Source organism: Python bivittatus, unplaced genomic scaffold (genome assembly GCF_059951505.1).
Source record: "Python bivittatus isolate LINGU-HERP-01145 unplaced genomic scaffold, Pbiv_v1 ctg000610_np1212, whole genome shotgun sequence".
NCBI lineage: Eukaryota > Metazoa > Chordata > Lepidosauria > Squamata > Pythonidae > Python > Python bivittatus.
In genome coordinates this window covers 1,774,151-1,793,229 of record NW_028277088.1, presented here as the reverse complement: position 1 = coordinate 1,793,229, position 19,079 = coordinate 1,774,151, and the positions used below count along the sequence as shown (strand labels likewise).

Here is a 19,079-nt window from a genome sequence, read left to right as displayed (position 1 = left end):
GGCAAAGGCAACAGGGCATGCAGAGTGGGCCATCGAGATACTAAATCATTCTTTGAGCATCGAACTAGATTCCTCGGACCATATGCAGAGTGCAGGAAGCCCCTATAATTGTTGATGGAGGAGGGCAGGCTGAGGAACAGAGACTGAGACTCTTAACTCAGTGTTTTTCAAACCCATGCTGGCTGGGGAATTCTGGGAGTTGAAGTCCACACGTCTTAAAGTTTCCAAGTTTGAAAAACACTGCTGTAACTGACTTGGCTTCTGCTATTCCCAGTTCATCTAGTCCCTACAACAGCCCTGTGAGGTTGGCCTTGGAGCCTCCCCAGAGGGCTCCCAATCTGAGTGAACCAGGCACTGAGCAAGAGTCTGCCTTTGTGGGACTGTTAACTCAGATCTGGTTTGCTGGTTTAGGCTTCAAAGCCAGTGCAGGGGATTCACTGGTGGGTCAGCCTGTCATGGGAACATCCAAAAGGGGGGCTGAGAAACTTTGGGGGGACCCCTTCACCCAACCGCAGCCAACCGCGTGCATTGGCAAACCGACCGATTAACAGGTGGAGTCTTTGGATCTGATTTTGCTTTGCTGCTTTCAAGAAAAAGCGGGCATAACCAGTCACAACCGTATTCAACGATTCTAGATATTTTCCCATTTCCAATGGTTTCTCTGTTCAGGTGCCTTGATTCCCCTTTTGTACAGAGGCAGATATAATGTGAATAATTAACAAAGGCACCATCGCACTTTTGTCACATTAACATTTTAATTCATCCTCTCCTCTTCTCCCCCTTCATGGATCACTGCCTTGTCGTGGCGAAGGGGCTTGCATAACTCAGTGAAGCCATGAGCTATGCCGTGCAGGGCCACCCAAGACGGACAGGTCATGACAGAGAGTTCTGACAAAATGTGGTCCACTGGAGAAGGAAATGGCAACCCACTCCAGTATCCTTGCCAAGAAAACCCCATGGACAATGTTAAAAGGCTAAAAGATATGACGCCGGAAGATGAGCCCCTCAGGTCGGAAGGTGTCCAATATGCTACTGGGGAAGAGCGGAGGGCATTTCCAAGTAGCTCCAGAAAGAGTGAAGCGGCTGGGCCAAAGCCGAAAGGACGTTCAGCTGTGGATGTATCTGGAAGCGAAAAGAAGGTCCGATGCTGCAAAGAACAATATTGTCTAGGTACCTGGAATGTAAGATCTATGAACCAAGGCAAGCTGGATGTGGTCAAACATGAGATGACAAGATTGAACGTCGACATCTTGGGAATCAGCGAACTGAAATGGACGGGAATGGGTGAATTTAATTCGGGTGACCATTATATCTACTACTGTGGGCAAGAAACCCTTAGAAGAAATGGAGTAGCACTCATAGTCAATAAGAGAGTGGGAAAGGCAGTAATGGGGTACAACCTCAAAAACGACAGAATGATCTCAGTGCGTATCCAAGGCAAACCATTCAATATCACAGTCATCCAAGTCTATGCCCCAACCACTGATGCTGAAGAAGCTGAAGTTGACCGCTTCTATGAAGACCTACAACACCTTCTAGAACTAGCACCAAAAAAAGATGTCCTTTTCATCATAGGGGATTGGAATGCTAAAGTAGGAAGTCAAGGAGTAATCGGAATAACAGGCAAGTTTGGCCTTGGAGTACAAAATGAAGCAGGGCAAAGGCTAATAGAGTTCTGTCAAGAGAACAAGCTAGTCATAGCAAACACTCTTTTCCAACAACACAAGAGACGACTCTACACATGGACGTCACCAGATGGTCAATACCGAAACCAGATTGATTATATACTTTGCAGCCAAAGATGGAGAAGCTCTATACAGACAGCAAAAACAAGACCAGGAGCTGACTGTGGCTCAGATCATGAGCTTCTTACTGCAAAATTTAGGCTTAAATTGAAGAATGTAGGGAAAACCACTAGACCACTCAGGTATGACTTAGATCATATTCCTTGTGAGTACACAGTGAAGGTGATGAATAGATTTAGAGGGTTAGATTTGGTAGACAGAGTGCCTGAAGGACTATGGACGGAGGTCCGTAATATTGTACAGGAGGCAGCAACTAAAACCATCCCAAGGAAAAAGAAATGCAAGAAAGCAAAATGGCTGTCTGATGAGGGCTTACAAATAGCTGTGGAAAGAAGGAATGCGAAAAGCAAGGGTGAAAGGGAAAGATATAAGCAACTGAATGCAGATTTCCAGAGAATAGCAAGGAGAGATAAGAAGGCCTTCTTAAATGAACAATGCAAAGAAATTGAGGAAAACAATAGAATGGGGAAGACTAGAGATCTCTTCAAGAAAATTGGAGATATCAAAGGAACGTTTAGTGCAAAGATGGGCATGATAAAGGGCAAAAAAGGCAGGGACCTAACAGAAGCAGAAGAGATTAAGAAGAGGTGGCAAGAATACACAGAAGAACTATACAAGAAAGATCTTAATGTCCCTGATGTCCACGCTGGTGTGATCACTGACCTTGAGCCAGACATCCTAGAGAGTGAAGTCAAGTGGGCCTTAGGAAGCATTGCTAACAACAAAGCTAGTGGAGATGACAGTATTCCAGCTGAGTTATTTAAAATACTAAAAGATGATGGTGTTAAAGTGCTGCACTCAATATGCCAGCAAGTTTGGAAAACGCAACAGTGGCCACGGGATTGGAAAAGGTCAGTTTACGTTCCAATTCCAAAGAAGGGCAACGCCAAAGAATGCTCAAACTATCGCACAATTGCACTCATTTCACATGCTAGCAAGGTTATGCTCAAAATCCTACAAGCTAGGCTTCAGCAATACATGAACCGAGAACTACCGGATGTACAAGCTGGGTTTCGAAGAGGCAGAGGAACTAGAGATCAAATCGCCAACATTCGCTGGATCATGGAGAAAGCACGAGAGTTCCAGAAAAATATCTACTTCTGCTTCATTGACTATGCAAAAGCCTTTGATTGTGTGGATCACAACAAACTGTGGCAAATTCTTAAAGAGATGGGAGTACCAGACCACCTTACCTGTCTCCTGAGAAATCTGTATGCGGGCCAAGAAGCAACAGTTAGAACCGGTCATGGAACAACCGATTGGTTCAAAATAGGGAAAGGTGTACGACAAGGCTGTATACTGTCACCCTGCTTATTTAACCTATATGCAGAGTACATCATGAGAAATGCCAGGCTGGAAGAATCACAAGCCGGAATTAAGATTGCAGGGAGAATCATCAACAACCTCAGATATGCGGACGATACCACCCTAATGGCAGAAAGTGAAGAAGAACTAAAGAGCCTCTTGATGAGGGTGAAAGAGGAGAGTGCAAAAGCTGGCTTGAAACTCAACATTAAAAAAACTAAGATCATGGCATCTGGACCCATCAATTCCTGGCAAATAGAAGGGGTAGAAATGGAAGCAGTAACAGACTTCATTTATTTGGGCTCCAAGATCACCGCAGACGGAGACTGCAGCCATGAAATTAAAAGACGCTTGCTCCTTGGGAGGAAAGCTATGGCAAACCTAGACAGCATATTAAAAAGCAGAGACGTTGCCTTGCCGACAAAGATCCGCATAGTCAAAGCTATGGTTTTTCCAGTAGTAATGTATGGCTGTGAGAGCTGGACCATAAAGAAGGCCGAGCGCCGAAGAATTGATGCCTTTGAACTGTGGTGCTGGAGAAGACTCTTGAGAGTCCCCTGGACTGCTAGGAGGTCAAACCAGTCAATCTTAAAGGAAATCAACCCTGATTGCTCATTGGAAGGATTGATAATGAAGCTCAAGCTCAGATATTTTGGTCACCTAATGCGAAGAGAGATCTCTTTGGAGAAGACCCTGATGCTGGGAAAGATTGAAGGCAAAAGGAGAAGAGGACGGCAGAGGATGAGATGGTTAGATAGCATCACTGAAGCAATGAGCATGAAATTGAGCAAACTCAGGGAGGCAGTGAAGAACAGGAAGGCCTGGCGCAATATGGTTCATGGGGTCACGAAGAGTCGGACACGACTTAACGACTGAACAACAACAACTCCTCTTCTCCCTCTCAAACTCTCCATGCTAGTCACGGCGATGGCTTCAGGTTCACTTTGGTTCCTCCAATCTAAGTATATGTTTCCAGATTTGGGATCTGGAAGGAGAATCTTGGGTTTCAATAATCCCTGAATCGGGTTTGGTCTTTCAACACACCCTTGCGTTGTGACCTTGACCAGCCTCAAAAGTCAGCCTTTTCAAAAATTCAAGAACAGCCCCGACATTGTCATCTTCCCTGTTTCCAACCAGACTGCTCTAGAAACGTAATGTGGCCCTGGGTCTGCTTTCTGCCAGCCAGATGGTTGCATTTTAAATCACTTTGAAGCTGTTTTATGAAAACATTAATCAAAACAAGCCCAACAGTCAGGAACAGTGTAAGAAAGAGCCATAATAAAACAATGGTCTCTCCTGCTACACCTCAAGCAGGAGAATGGGTGGGGATGGGTGCATTGGCCTGGAATAATTTAGTTTTTTCTTCCAGGTGTTTCTGGAGGAATTTGCAGGAGGAGGCCCACGATATAAAAAACTGTCCTTGTGAATGAGATTTATCTTCTGTCGTAGACTGATTTATAGATGGTTCATCAAACTATAATGCCTATATTTGCGTAAGAGAGAGGGGTATTCATAGAATCTGAGGACAGAGTTTCTTTTTAATATTTCAGGAACGTGTGACCGTATTTTAATCTCCTGTTTTCTTGGAAACAGCATTACACAATCAGCATGTCAAATTTTACTGGCCAAACCAGATATTTGTGGGATGTTAAAATGCTAAGTTTACTAATATCTTTTGCATCCGGAAGGATGCACCCAGCTGGTTACCTTAATTATCATTTCCATTTGGCTGAGTCATACAACATATTAAGCCAGCATCAAGCAAATTACTTTATGGCTTAATGCAGTGTGGTAACTCAGCCACTGTGCGCACCTGTGGCCTGCAGCATCAGCCCAAATAAAGGTGAGACACTCATAATTGCAAAGATTTAGAATTGAGAAACCGAGAGGGCACAGGATAGAGAGTAAAATGAAAATGGTAGAATGAGTCAAATTAAAACAGGAAAATGTCATTCCGCTCTTGATTTTTGAAAAGACAGAATCCGGGAGTTAGGTAAGAAATGGAGATTTGGGAGTTAACAGAGATGGATGGGACATCCCTTTGATTCTTAGCAAAACATATTGCAGAGATGTGGCCTTAAATGGGAAGGACAGTTGTGTCTGATAGAATTGTGTTTGTCAATCCTGACAACTTTAAGACATGCTGGCTGGGGAATTCTGGGAGTTGAAGTCCACACGTCTTAAAGTTACCAAGGTTGACAAACACTGACCCCTTTTTCTGATTCTCTTATTTTATTACACTTTATCACACTTTTCACCCCCAAGTTCAGTGAGCGTTACCTTCACACCAACAACCCAAGGTGGTCGGCCTGAGGTCTCCCCACCAGTTGCAAGGGGTAAACCAAGAGGGGGATTTGACCTGAGGACTCCCTGGCCCCAAACCTCCGTTAGAAGATCGACGACTAGGTTTGCAAGGCCGAAACATTACGGTATTTCTTTATGCGTGCATTTATTTTTTGGTGGACGCCCCAACCCGGCCAGGCAGAGAGGCTGCGGAAGCGCCTGGCCCGGCCCCCCACGGAGCTTCCCCGGGCTGGCGAGGTGGGGGGAACTTGAATCGGGGTCCCGCTAATCCCACGCCCGAGCCTGCACCCCCGGACTTGACGGCTGCCTCCTTCACACAACCCGCTGAGCCCCGCGGATGCGCCGTTTCGCGCGACTCCCTGCGCCTTCGTGTTGCGCGTTTGCCGGGCCAGCAAAACAAAGGCACCTGCCCGGAGAGGAGCGCCACCCGGCCACGCGCGTCGTGTGAACGCAGCCCCCGGCGGACACGGCGGGCGGCGCGCCCCTTCCCCGCGCCCCGGCCGACGGGCGTCGCTCCCCTGCCCGCGGGGCTCCGGGCAGCGCGGGAGCGCGGCTGCGGGCGCACCTGGCGGCGGCGAGGTGCCGGCTGCGCTCCGCCCGCTCCGCCTCCCCGGAGCCCGGCCGGGCTGCGAATCAGGTGGCGGCGGAGGAGGAGCGACGCCGCCACCTCCGGAGCGCGGCGCGGCGGAGCAGCCAGCCCAGCCCAGCCCAGCCCAGCGCAGCCCGCGGCGGCCACCAGCCCCAGCATGGCGCAGGCAGGGCGCGGGGACGCCCGGCGGAGCGCGGCGCCGTAGGGAGCGGCCGGCCAGCCAGCCAGCCAGCAGCCAGCCCCGCTGCGCTATGGAGCCCGGCCCGGCGGGCGAGTGAGCCGGCCAGAAGCGCGCCGCCGCCGCCGCCGCCGCCGCGCCATGGCTTCCAAGGAGCGCCTCTACGAGCTGTGGATGCTCTACTTCGCCAAGGTAGCCCGGCGGCGCGCCCCTCTTCCCGGTGGCCCGGTTCCCCCCGCTTCCCGCGGCGCCCTCCCCGCCGCCCCTTCACCTGTGCCGCGGAGGCGCGCGCGGCCCCTGGGCAAAGGGGCGCGCGGGGGCCTGAAGCGGGGCAGCGGCGCGGGGCTCCCCGCTGGGGCGGCGGGTCGTGGGAGCGCAGCCCGGGGAACGGCGCCCTTCCTTCGGCCGAGGCGGGGCCGTTCCCCCCACCGGCCGCGCCGGCTTGCGGCGGCGGCGGCGGCGACGACTCTCATCTCCTGGTTCGCCTCCTCCCGCTGGGAGGATCGGTTACCTTTCCGTACTGAAGGGGGGGCCGTTTCTTAGAACTTCGCGGGCACACCTGTCCAGGTGCTCTCGTCGCCTCGCACCTGCTCCCCGGCTCCTGCCCCTGGTCCCCTGGGCCAGTCTTCCCTCGCCAGGTTCCCTCCCGGTGACCCGCACCCGCGCCCCTTCCTCCCATCCGGCCGGGATGAGGAGCTTTGTAGTCCCTTCCGAGGTTGCCCCGAGACGGGGGGCCTTTTTTTCTTTCCTTCTTCAGATGGCACCTCTGCCTTTCCTCCAGGAGCCCAAGTCCCTTACGTGGGGGTCTCTCTTCATTCTGTCCCCCCACACACACACCAACCCTGTGAGGTGGGCTGGGCCGAATCGGCTCCAAATGACCTTGTGCGTTTCCGTAGGGGCGGGTGAACTTAAACCTGGGTCTCCCCATCCTGCTCCAACAGCTTCACCACTGCACCCACTAGCCTCTCTGCCCTCCTTTCTCCTTTGGGGTCCTGGCAACCCCAGTTTCTCCTGTGCCCCCTGCTTTTTCCCACCCTAGGGCACCGCATGCTCCAGAAAGATCCCCCTTTGCATTTCTTCTAGACCTCCTTTAATCTCCTCCTCCTTTCTTTATTCCCCCTCCCCATTCATTGGAAACTGCAGGCAGCCGTGAGGAGGGAGGGGGCATAGACTTAGTCTGTGCCCCCTCCCTCCTCACGGCTGCCTGCAGGTCTCAAGACTTGAGTTCTCTGGAGCTGATCAAACCTTTTCTTTGATCTGCCCTTGGATGCCTTCCCGGTGGCATTGACTCCAACTCCCATTCTCCCCAGGGTGGCTGGGGATGATTGGGGTTGTAGTCCCACCCTTCCGTCCCCTCCTGCAAGGTCTTCCGAGAGGGCTGGTTTAGAAAGTGAAAGGAGAACAGTTCAGCCCCCCCCAACAGGTGGTCAAGTGAAGGTTGTTGAATGAAAAGGAAATGGAAGGGAGGGGGAGAATATCCTGGCCCCACCTGCCACTTTGTGGAAGTTCAGACCCCTAGAAGACCTCTTGGGTCCTAAGCGTAGCCCCCCCCCACCGGAAAATAATTGCACATCCTGGCTCCAGCTCCATGCAAACCCTTTGATGTTGGACTTGTATGACAGGCCATTTTCCCCCTTTGTCGCAAGCTCCGTTTCTTTGATCTTAACTCCAATTGTTCTTGGGTTCTCCTTGCAGCTGTTCCTGGGGCCTCCCCCCCCAAAGGATGTCTTCATGTCCTCCCCCATTTTCTTACCTGCAAACCATCAGTAAAGCACAGAGTGATGCATTTTCTTCATCTTGCACAACTGTTTTTCTTCCTGCTTCCCACCTTATGTTTTCATGCCCTCTGTTGCAAGGAGGGGGCCTTTGGTGGTGGGGGAGAGAAACTACTTTATACTGGAGGAGCAGGCTATAACCTAAAGAGATACCATTTGTGGGGGGGAGGGAAAAAACTAGAATTGCCTGCATCTCATCTCGCTCTCCCCACGCCCATCCCGGGTCCACCTTTTGCTGTTTCATGCAAAAATCTTTGCAAATATGCACTGTGCTGCGTTTCCTGTAGCAAACTGATAGGAGAGCTTGGTTGCACAGAAACCTGTGTCCTGATTTTGGTCCTGTCTTGGTGACCTTCCCCTCACTTCCTTGACTTCAGGATATTTACATTTTGCTTTGCAAAAGAAAGGGGGCTGGGTGCATTCTGTCTCTCTGTCTCTCTCCTTTTGGCCAGGGGAAAGAAGTGGGGGAATTGTGTTTTTCCCCTCTTCCTCCCTCCTGCAGAATTCTTAAGCAGTGTGCAGGGAAGGCTGGGGGTGTGACGTCTCAGCCAATGAACTTCCTGGGTCCCCCAGTTCTTGTTTGCAAAAGGTGCTGGTTTCTTTTGCTAAAAGAGAAGGTTTTAGCCGTGTTTGCAAGTGCCTCTTCAAAATGCACGCCTGGGTGGGTGGGTGGGTGTGCTTTAGGATGGGGGAAGAGAAAACAAACAAATGAAGCACAATGGCTTGAAGAATTTGGCTGGAATCATGCAAGGTGCGGTATTGCGAAGGAATCCTGCTTTTGGAACAGGATCTCTGCAAGAAAAGAAGCGCAGGAAAAACCCATCATCTCACATTCAGTGGTCCGCACTTTGCTCCATATATTCTTCTTGGCCAGCCTTCCAGGAACTGGTGCTCTCCTGGCGCTGTGGCCCGTGGGAGTTGTAGTCCAAGGCAGTTCAAGGTTGCCAGGGCAAGGGAGGCAGCAGCCGGAGAAAACACCAAAGTGGTCAACTCTTGGGGGTTGAATCCATAAATGTGGTTAGTGAAATGGGAGAGAGGAACACACTGAAAAAGGTTTAAGTTGTTTCTGCTGATTTTGGTGGGGTGGGTTAGAGTTAGGGCTTAGGCTTATTTGGTTTATTTCTTTAAGGATTAAATTTGATATTGTGGCTCTTTTCTGGCTTACTTGTGTATGAGTAACAATCTTGTTGTATGATATAAAAATAATGATTATGAATAATATTTGATGTTCTGGGCAGCTACTTTTAATTGCTGTTTGAAAACAGAGCGATTCTACAGAAAAAAAGAGAAGGAGGGGAGGGAAGGAAGGGAAGGGAAGGGAAAAGGAAGGAGGAGAGAAAGAGGGAAGGAAGGAAGGAAGAAGAGGGAAGGGGAGAGAGAGAAAGAGAGGGAGGGAGGGAAGAAAGAAAGAGGGAGGGAGGGAGGCTCTTGGCTATAGGAATTGATCAGCTCATCCAGTGTGGGGTCTTCTGGGAACAGAGATTATTGTTGTTTAGCATTTCCCAACAGAGGCCAAATTTCCTTTCTAAAAATCAGAATAATACTGGGTGATTATCAACATGGAACTGAGTATATATGAACTTTTCTAGACAAGTTTTGAGATGGAAGGTCTAATCTTGGCTCATGGCTTTAACAATGTCTTAAAGGTAGGGGAATAACTTTATATAGGGAATATTTACCTCTGTGTATGGGGCATGTATGCATATATGCTGGTCAAGGTTTCCAAGGAAAGAGCCTTTGAAAGGTAGATCTAGATTGTTTTCTAGAACAGTATGGTCTTCATTCCTCTTTCTGTCTTGATGCATCGTTGGGAGAAGCACAGGCAGATTAGGGAGGAAGTGAACCTCCCTTAGATTCGTAGCTCTTCCATTATTATCTTCGTCTTCATTATGTTTGTCTTGGTCATCTGTCTCCAGTACCTTTGTCTTCTGCAACCAACGCTTCAGTCTTCTGGCGTGGGATGGGTTTTTCCACTGAGATGATGGGCAAATGGACCTATGGGTTCTAGCTTGGGCTGTGGCTGGCTGGGTGAGAAGTCAGTGTGAGATAGGAGTCAGAATGATGGTCTAGGACAGGGGAGACCCGGGTTCAAGTCCCAGTTCGGCTATGAAAATGTGCAAGGTATTGACGTCCTTCTGCCTAACCTACCTCACAGGGCCGTAGTGAGAGTAAAATGCAGAATTTTGTACATGCTTAGTGGTGTTCTCATTTTTTTAAAGAAGAAGAGGTGTTGGGCTCCTAGCCCATGTTGGCAACCACCACCTCACCCTGAGCCTCTCGCCACCTGTCAGGGATGCTCTAATTTGTATTCCTGCACTGGACACGGGGTTGCTCTAGATGGCCTCAAGGGATCCCCCCGTCTGGGATTCTGCAGGCTCGCCTGGGGTGAAGGGTGCAGCTCCACAGCAGAGCTTTTGATCTGCAAGGAGAAGAGCCCCTTCCACTTCTAGCATTCCATTTCAAAGAATGCAAGTTGAGAAGTGGGGTGGGGTGGAAGAGATGCTCCCTTAGATATACTGTATCCTAGACTTTTCTACTTTATTTTACCTTCTGTGGGCACATCCTCACCCGGAAACCCAGCCTGGTAACCTTGTTAGCAAAAGTGACGCAGACCCGGTATATTGAATTTTCATCCAATTATGGTTGGTCGCACAGTCAGCCAGATGTTTAGACTGGATTTGGCATTTTTGTCCACCTCTTGAGTCCTTCCTGAGGACCTGGGATGGGCAGATGTGGTTGTCTGATGGTGTTCAAGGTGTCGTCACAGCTGTTGCAAGGAAAGCTGTCTTTTGCAATGGACTGATGGGGATTTGGTCAATGCCAATGGTCTTCCAGTGGTGCTCCAGATGTTTTGGGATGGCACCCAGGGCTCCTATTACTGTTGGGACTATCTTTGCTTGCTTTTGCCATAGTTGTTCAACTTGTATTTGCGGGGCTTTATATTTTGTGATTTCCTCCAGTTCTTTCTCTTCTCTTCTGCTGCCTCCGGGTCTTGCAATGTCCACTATTCTGTCTTTCTTATCAACAATTGTTAAGTCTGGGGTGGTGTGTGGCAGGGGCTCGGCTGTCTGGATCCTACAGTCCCAGAGCACTGGCAAGCATGCATCATAATTAATGAATTTTTCCCCATCCATCCATCCATTTAAATGTACTGCCCGCCCAACTACTGTAGACTATCTAGCAAAACCGCTTTGCCATCAGCAGTCTAGCAAGTGGCCATTAGCCAATCAACTAATTCCCCAAATTGCTTCCCTCGCTCTGTCTAGCAAAGGAGTTGCTCAGCTCCTGGAAGCGCTGGGGAGGGGGCGGGGGGGGTCTGCAGCCATTCCCGGTCATCGGCCTTTGCTGGGCTCCCCGCCTCCCCTCTTTTTTTGGCCCGTGGCCCTGCGCTGGGCAAAATTTATCTTTGACAACAAGATCTTTGTTTTCCTTGTACCAAAAAAAGAAAGAAAGAAAAAAGGGCACGCAGAGCGGAGGGAAAATTCCTCATTTTGTTGTGGATGTTATTGTGGAAAGAAGCGAGTGGCTGCGGCTTACAGCATACTAATACAGCTAATTAAGCTTTTTTTTTAAAAAAAAAGAAAGGTTGGGTTGCATGAAATGAGCATCTGCAATAATATATTTTTTTCCCAAGGAAAAGGTGTGCGCATTTAATGCAAACCACCACCGACTCCTCCTCCCGCTTCCTTTCATTTCGTACAAATCAGAAGATAAACAGCCGTGGAAGAAGAGGCTCCTGGCCACAGCACGCGCCTCGCTTTCCCTCGTGCCCCTAAACGTTTGCAACGCCTCTGCGCCGAGGGCATGTTGCGGGTTTTGCAGGGGGCCTCTGTGATCTTTGGTCTTTGTGGAAAGTGAATCGGAGGCCAGACGCCAGCGCTGGGTTTTGCAATCATCTCAGCTTCCCACCCATGCACACATACGAATATATTCACTGCTTTTTCAGGACGACGAGCGCGGTCGTAAGCTGTGGGTCTCCGATTGGGAAAGCACCTTTTAAAGAAAATAAAGCACAGAGTCTGGTGGGCATCTCTTTGCCTGCCCTGATGCGCCTCTGTGTGTTCGGGCACCTTTGAATTCGTCTTGACTCCTGGCCCTGTGGTTTTCTTGGCAAGATTTTCGGAAGGGGTTTGCCTTCTTCCTAGGGCCATAAGAGAGCAGGACTGACCCAGAGTCCCTAAGGCAGGACTCGAACTCATGGTCTCCCAGTTTCTAGCCTGGCGCCTTTCCCCACTACAGCACCTCTGTCCTAACAGTGCCGAATTCTCGGTTGTCCTTCTAGGAAAAGGTTTGCACGGTTTGCTTTAGGGATCAAAAGACTTTAACATCGACCTTCTTCCAGCCGGATGGACTACAGTTCCCAAGATTCCTCAGCCAGCATTGCTTTGGCTGAGAATCTGGGAGTTGAAGTCCACCCAGTGGATAATCCCCAGGTTGGCATAATCTATTTTAGAGAGATGCAGACGGGGGAAAGCTAATAATGCCTTGGCTGAAGTGGTTGTAATTATCTGGCTTATTTAATCATCCGCTTCATATCCCTCCTTTCTTCTAAGTGTTTAAGGACCATTCACATGAAGATCTCCCTTTATTTTATCCTTGCACAGCAACCCTGCGAGGTAGGCTGAGCTGAGATAGACAGTGACCCACTCAGTCATACAGCTGCTTCCACAATTGAAGTGGGCTTGTTCCTAAACTTCCCTGGTCTCGTCCAACATCTTAACCCAGTTTTTCTCAACCTTGACAACTCTAAGATGAGTGGACTTCAACTCCCAGAATTCCCCAGCCAGCATGGCTGGCTGGGGAATTCTGGGAGTTGAAGTCCACCCATTTTAGAGTTCCTAAGGTTGAGAAACGTTGACGTAACCACTACACCACATTGTCTGTCTCTGGTCAGACATTCAGGGAAGCAGGATACAAACCCGGGTGACATATCAGTGTGACGGAGCAGCGCTTTTCTTGCCTTTTTAAATCCGCGTTGCAACGCCATGGCAGCTCTGTTCACGCACCTCCGCGATGCTAATCTTGAAACGACCCGTTTGGCCGGGAAACGCAGGCAGAGTTTGCAACAAGACGCCACACCTGGCTTAGCAAAATGCAGTGTCTGTGATGGTGTGACATGGGAGGCCAAAACGAATCTGCCGGGGGAAATAAACAGCCCCTGAATTCTTTCCAACATTGTCGCTTCCCACTTGGTCCGTCCAGGGTGCCTTCACACCAACCTGGGCCCTGTGGGTAGAATGAAATCTGGGGCTGTAAATACTGCCGGGAACAAGCTAGCAGCCTCTGCTCTGCCAAAAGTGTAGGCTGGCTTAAACTTAGGCCTGGCTTAAACGTGAGACTTAAACACTTAGGCCTGGTTTAAATGGGAGACTTAAACGCTTAGGCCTGGCTGAAACGTGAGGCTTAAATGCTTAGGCTTGGTTTAAAGGTGAGACTTAAACGCTTAGGCCTGGCTGAAACGTGAGACTTAAATGCTTAGGCCTGGCTGAAACGTGAGGCTTAAACGCTTAGGCTTGGTTTAAAGGTGAGACTTAAATGCTTAGGCCTGGCTGAAACGTGAGGCTTAAATGCTTAGGCCTGGTTTAAGTGTGAGACTTAAACGCTTAGGCCTGGCTGAAACGTGAGACTTAAACACTTAGGCCTGGTTTAAGTGTGAGACTTAAATGCTTAGGCCTGGCTGAAACGTGAGACGGTGAACATATGTTTCAAAAAGGCTTGCCCGCAGAGCTTCCAGGCCCAGGCCCGTGTCGACATACTCACTTCCCACCAGTGATTCCGATGTGGAAAAGAAAAATGTTTGGCATTTGAACTCTCTTGAAGCCGCCTGTACTTGGTTGACCATATTAGGAAAATACCTTTATTCAAGCCATTCGGGGTCACAGACTAACGAAGAATCATCACGTGGCACCTTAAAGCTCGGCGCACTTACAAGGGCAGAAGCTGTCGTGAACCGCAGACCCTCTTTGCGCCTTTAAAAAAAGTTTGTTTTTTATTCCTTTTTACGAGGACGTTGGCACGCTGCACCCCATCGGTCTTCGACGTCATCCGTATTTGCACAATGCCCCTGGGGGCTAAACAGGTCTGGGGAGTTTTGTTTGAAAACAAAAGCGACGGAGGCCAAAGCCTTGACTTTGGAAATAAGAGTGAGCGGTGTAAACATTTGCACTTTGCACGCCAGTGCCCTGGGGAGATGCAAAACATAGGTGACTCCCCTATTTCATTGGTGGCACTGCAGGAGGAGAGCGGCGTTAGCGTGAAGCAAAAAACCGGGGGGAATTTGCTAGCCCCTTTTCCGATGAAGCAAATTTGAGTCAAAGGCAGAATGCACTTGCGTGTATTTTTAAGAAGGGGGGGAAATTCTCTTGCACCAAACAGCCCGGTCGAGACCGAATCGGCAGAAGCGCGGGTCCGGACGATGCTTTCTGCGAGGTGGAATTCCTTGCCGTCTGGGAGACGCTGTTCTGTGCAAGCCAAGAATAATAAAGCCACACTGTGAACTTTGTATTCGAATTTGCAATTTCCTCTTTTAGGGCTTCTGGGGTTATTGCCCACGTTTACAAACAAGGATGCTTAAAGAAAATAAAAAATTGCAAAATAAATTGCACTTCCCACCTCTCACTTTGGAAAAGTTTTGGCCTCCGGTCAGTCAGTCTCTCTCTCAGCATTCCCCATCCTGGCAGCCTCCAGATGTGTTGGATGATAGAACCCATAACTCCCAGCCTGCTGCCTGAGGATTATGGGTGCTGTAGTCTCCGCTTTCTCCTCTTTAGCAGAGAATGCCGCTTGGGGAAACCGCGTCCAAGCAGGAGTCATTTGATGCGCTGAGCATTGCAGATTAAGCTTTTTCTTTTTTTTTAAATAGGGTATGAATGAGGCCCTCAGGCAGAGTATTAATCATATAGTAAGTTAGCCTAGTGATTAATTTTAACATTTATGTTATGTTCGCTTTGTGGCTTTTAAAGTTTGTGTTGTGGCTGGGAGTCGTATGATCTTGATGCGAGAGGCACGAGCGGAATCAGTAAGTAACTTCTGGCTTTCGTTTTGGGGTGGACGTGCAGCCCCAAATGGGTGGGGTTTCTAATTGCCTTAAGAAGGCTCGTTTTCATCGAGTCTTATCTCACACGGAACCGCTGCGATACGCCGTCGTGTTTTATTTTTTTTCTTTCAGCTGGCGGGGTTGGTTGACGTGCTGGAAATCGAGGCCAAACCTCAGCAGCTAGTCACTGATTGCTCTGTGAATAATGATTAACGTTGATCCGCTGGCTCCTTGGTAAAGATTAGTTCATGCTCGTAGCTGGGAAAAACACGGTTGGGTTCAACTGGATTTGGTGTTCTTAAAACTTGACTTGCACCGAGAGCGGAGAAGATCATAAAGGGAAACATGGCTTGCACCTCTTAACTGAAAAAGGTGAGGCTAAGAGTGGGATTCCTTGCAAGAAGAGGAGGAGAGAGGAGACCTTTTCTCCCGAGCACTTAGATTTCTATCTGCGGGGAAGCATCTTGGACCGAGCGAACCTCTGCCTGCAGCTTGTTGGTGCAAAGTGCTGAACCCCGCGCTGAAGTGCCAGAGGCCAGAAACCAGCCTCTCTAGCTCAGTGAAATTGAAAATCAGCCAGGGAGGCATCAGGGCCAGCTTCTGCAGACAGAAAGTCCCGGGGTCATATAGCGGCTTACGAACAGGGTCTTGGTCGCAGGTGCCAAGAAGGGCTCTGCCAAGCAGCGCGTGCCAAGGTAGAGTCAGTCTGGTGCCTTGGAGAACCCTGTGGATGTTCACCTCCTTTCCTACCTGATTTTTAGCATTTAAACGAGCTTGCAAAAATGGGGCTTGGAAAGAATTCCCAGAAGCGGCCGTAGGAGATGTCTGTATTTTTGTTTGTTTAATGCAGTGTTTCTCAGCCTTGGCAACTTTTGGATGTGTGGACTTCAACCCCCAGAATTCCCCAGCCAGCATGGCCATGGATGAGAACTCTGGGAGTTGAAGTCCACCCACCTGGGAGTGGCCAAGGTGGGGAAACTCTGCGCTGGGTCACGTGACCAAGAAAGGGACTTAGAACGGAGCGAGCGACAATATCTGAAGCCGTTGCCCAGCTGCCTCGCCCTTAGGGGTGCACTGGTGTGGGTGAGAAGACCTTGAGAAACGGGGTGAAGAGACGCTGCCAAGGGAACGATCCGATAAGGGAGAGCATAACCCGCAGCTGCATAACGGGTGGAGAAAGAGGCTCAGGAGGGACCCTCCCTAACTTCTCAGGCTGTAAAAGAGACAGCGGGAGATCTGTACTTTCAGGCTTGCAAGATTCAGTTCACGTAGCCTTACAATAAAGCAGAATTAACCCATCTGGTCTTGTTTCCTGGGAAGGCTGACAATTGGGGAAATGCACAGGGTTTCTCCCCCTTCTGCGCTCCCCGGACAGATCCATCCTTCTTTGACTGGCTTCCCCTCTCACACCAAATCCAGCCCCGTTCTGCTCGTTGGGGACTGGCAGACCAAGAATTCTGAGACCATCCTGTCTTTCCAACATCCTGCTGGGTTGGAACTGTTTTTAGAAAGAAATAACTCTATTGCGGTCATTAACCAGCACAAAGGCATTTTTTTTTAATGGATTAAAAAAAGCTGGCCTGCTGAACAGCCAAATTCCAGTCTGCGGAACTGTCTTGCTTTCTAAGAATGCCAACGGACCTCCTATCTTCCCCTCCTCTGTGTTGGAAGGATGTCCACAATATAACAAAGAGAAGCTGGGTTGTTAGAGAGCATCCTGAAGCCTAAAAGAGGGGGTTGGAGAGTGTAATTGCACCAGTTTGTCCTGACTGGCCATGCCTGCTGTGGTGCCATTTTGTGAGAGTGCCCACAAGCCACTCTCAGCCTTCCCAACATGCTGATGGCCCCGATAGCAGCGCCTGCCTGGGCAGAGAAGGGGCCAAACCACTGGACTGGGACAAGGCAATTTTCTACGTCTCAAGCCCTGGAGAAGAATGTCTGGGAGTCATTGGGGCGGTTTTCCATTCTTCTTCACCATCTCAGCTTTCGACTGATGCCCACATTGACAAGGGGCTTCCACCCAAAGCTGCCTGCCAGCATATGACTGGCACTCTGTGCGTGTGAGTGTCTGTATGTGAGGGAGGGTTACGGGTAGATAAGTAATATTGGTTGGCTTTGGGGTTCAAGGTCATGCCAGGTGTTTTCAGGGGTCCTCCAGCCAGCTTTCCATGCAGCTGCGCATCCCCCTTTTTTTAAAGTGGCCCTTCCCACTTGGGGCCAGGCCACGTTGTGGAAAGTCATGTCCCAGTTTATTTCTTGATTTGTTAGGTGCCCTCCTTTGTTCAGGGGCTCAAGGCAGCCAGTTGGATGGTTTTAAAAGGAGGCGAGACCAATGCCTGGAAGAGCAGCCTCTCAATAGCTTCTGTCTGGTTGAGAAACCCTGTTGATAAGGCTGGGCTTTGGGACCAGTTGGGATTGTTCTGCTGTTCCAGGTCCCTGCTCCGTGTGACTTCCTGCCTGAGATGTCAATGTTGTGGTAGGATTAGCCGTGGAGTTCCCCAGATTTAGGATCCTGGTGGAGAATATTCTGCCTTCCTTACAGTCAGAGGCAGCTTGGGTGTTCATGGCCACCGTGCAACCATGAACGTGACCAGATTGCTGAGGGCCCAACACACAGTGGAGGTCCCACTTTAGATCAGATCATTTTGATGTGGAGTTGGGAATGCTTCAATCAGTCCCTTGTCATGGTCAGATCCCTCTCTGTTGGAGTTCTCTGCAGCTGCCCCCCAACTGTGGACTGTGTTTGATCAGCCCATTCCAGGTGCCTGATGGACCTCATTGAGGGACTTGGGGATCCCTGAGGCTCTGATGCACAACTTGAGGTCTTAGTCACTCCTTGTAACAGCCTTAGTTCGGACGGTGGCTATGCAGACTCTTTCTGCTGCTGGATCCTGGAAATCTTTATGGTTTGCAGAGGAGCTCCGGGGGATGAAGTGGCAGGAGATAAGTCTGGAGTGCTGCTGAAGGAAAACGAAAACGAAGATCAACCATGATAAGACCCTCAATTAAGGATTACCCAGTGATGATAAGAGCAGCAAAAGATAATTATTTTTCTGCTCTTATCACGTCTGGAGATGACCAGTCGGAGACTCTGTCAAGATGTCCCTGTCCTCCTGGTAAGGAGGGGTCAGAGGAACATCTGTGGGGCTGCTGTGAGGACTATTTATCTTTTGGATAAAATTGTTGGGTCTGCTTGACTCTGGCCATGCAGATCCTTTGGAGTTGATTGAGGCACAGTCTAGCATGGTTATCTGGGAAGAACCTGAGCCTGTTGGCCTTGAGAGACTGGACAGGGATCTTGGGACTATGCATATGGCCCCCTGTGTCTTAGATCTGTGTCTCTCCTGGTTAGTAAAGGCCTTATGAGAGAAGACTTGTAGTTGGATCCATGTGGTAGTGAATGCTTCCTTGAGGGAGGAGGAGGTTCTGCTGGTTATTAAAGAAGTATTGGTCTTTTCCCTCCTTGTGAAACCATTACTAGATCCAATAGTCATGGGCAATCTTCATCCTGTCTCCAGTCTTCCCTTTTTAGGGAAGGTCGTTGAGAAGGTGGTCAGTTTACAGCTCCAGAGGACACTGGAGGAAACATATTATCTGGACCCTTGTTGAGTTGGGCTTCAGACTGGGACACAGTACCAAGATGGCATTGATTGCACTTCTAGGTGACCTTTGGTGGACTCCGGATGTGGATGGTGCATCCATCCTGGCCCTCCTGGATCTTTCGGTGGCTTTCAGTCGTATCCTTCTGGACTGGCTCAAGGGGTTAAGAGTAGAGGTATCATTTTTCAGCAGTCATTTCCTTTCTTGGGGATGGTAGCAGCTGGTGCTGATTGGGAGGAGAGATTTAGCTGTAGATCCCTTGCTCTGTAGGACTCTCAGGATCCTACTTTCTGATAACATTTACACAAAGCCACTGGCTGAGGTTGTCATGGACCAAGCTCAAGACTCTGACTCGGACTCTGACTCTGAAGAAGTTGTTCCAGCTGAGCCTGTGGAATATCAGCCTCAGGAGAGATCAATGAGGCATCACCTGAGGCTGATCAAACCCAGGTACCACCTGAGTGGTTAGAGAAGTCAGGTGAGGATG

General features: G+C 49.6%; 1 protein-coding gene across 3 annotated transcripts in view; it reads left to right on the top strand.

The window, feature by feature from the left end:
* The first annotated feature begins 5,785 nt into the window (after positions 1-5,785).
* Positions 5,786-19,079, top strand: part of NBEAL2 (neurobeachin like 2) — a 127,367-nt gene continuing 114,073 nt past the window's right edge. For all 3 annotated transcript variants that reach the window (XM_088150469.1, XM_088150468.1, XM_088150467.1), the window contains exon 1: positions 5,786-6,373. In XM_088150469.1, the coding sequence (XP_088006595.1) occupies positions 6,323-6,373 (51 nt within the window). In that variant the 5' untranslated portion in view covers positions 5,786-6,322. The remainder of the gene's footprint in view (positions 6,374-19,079) is intronic.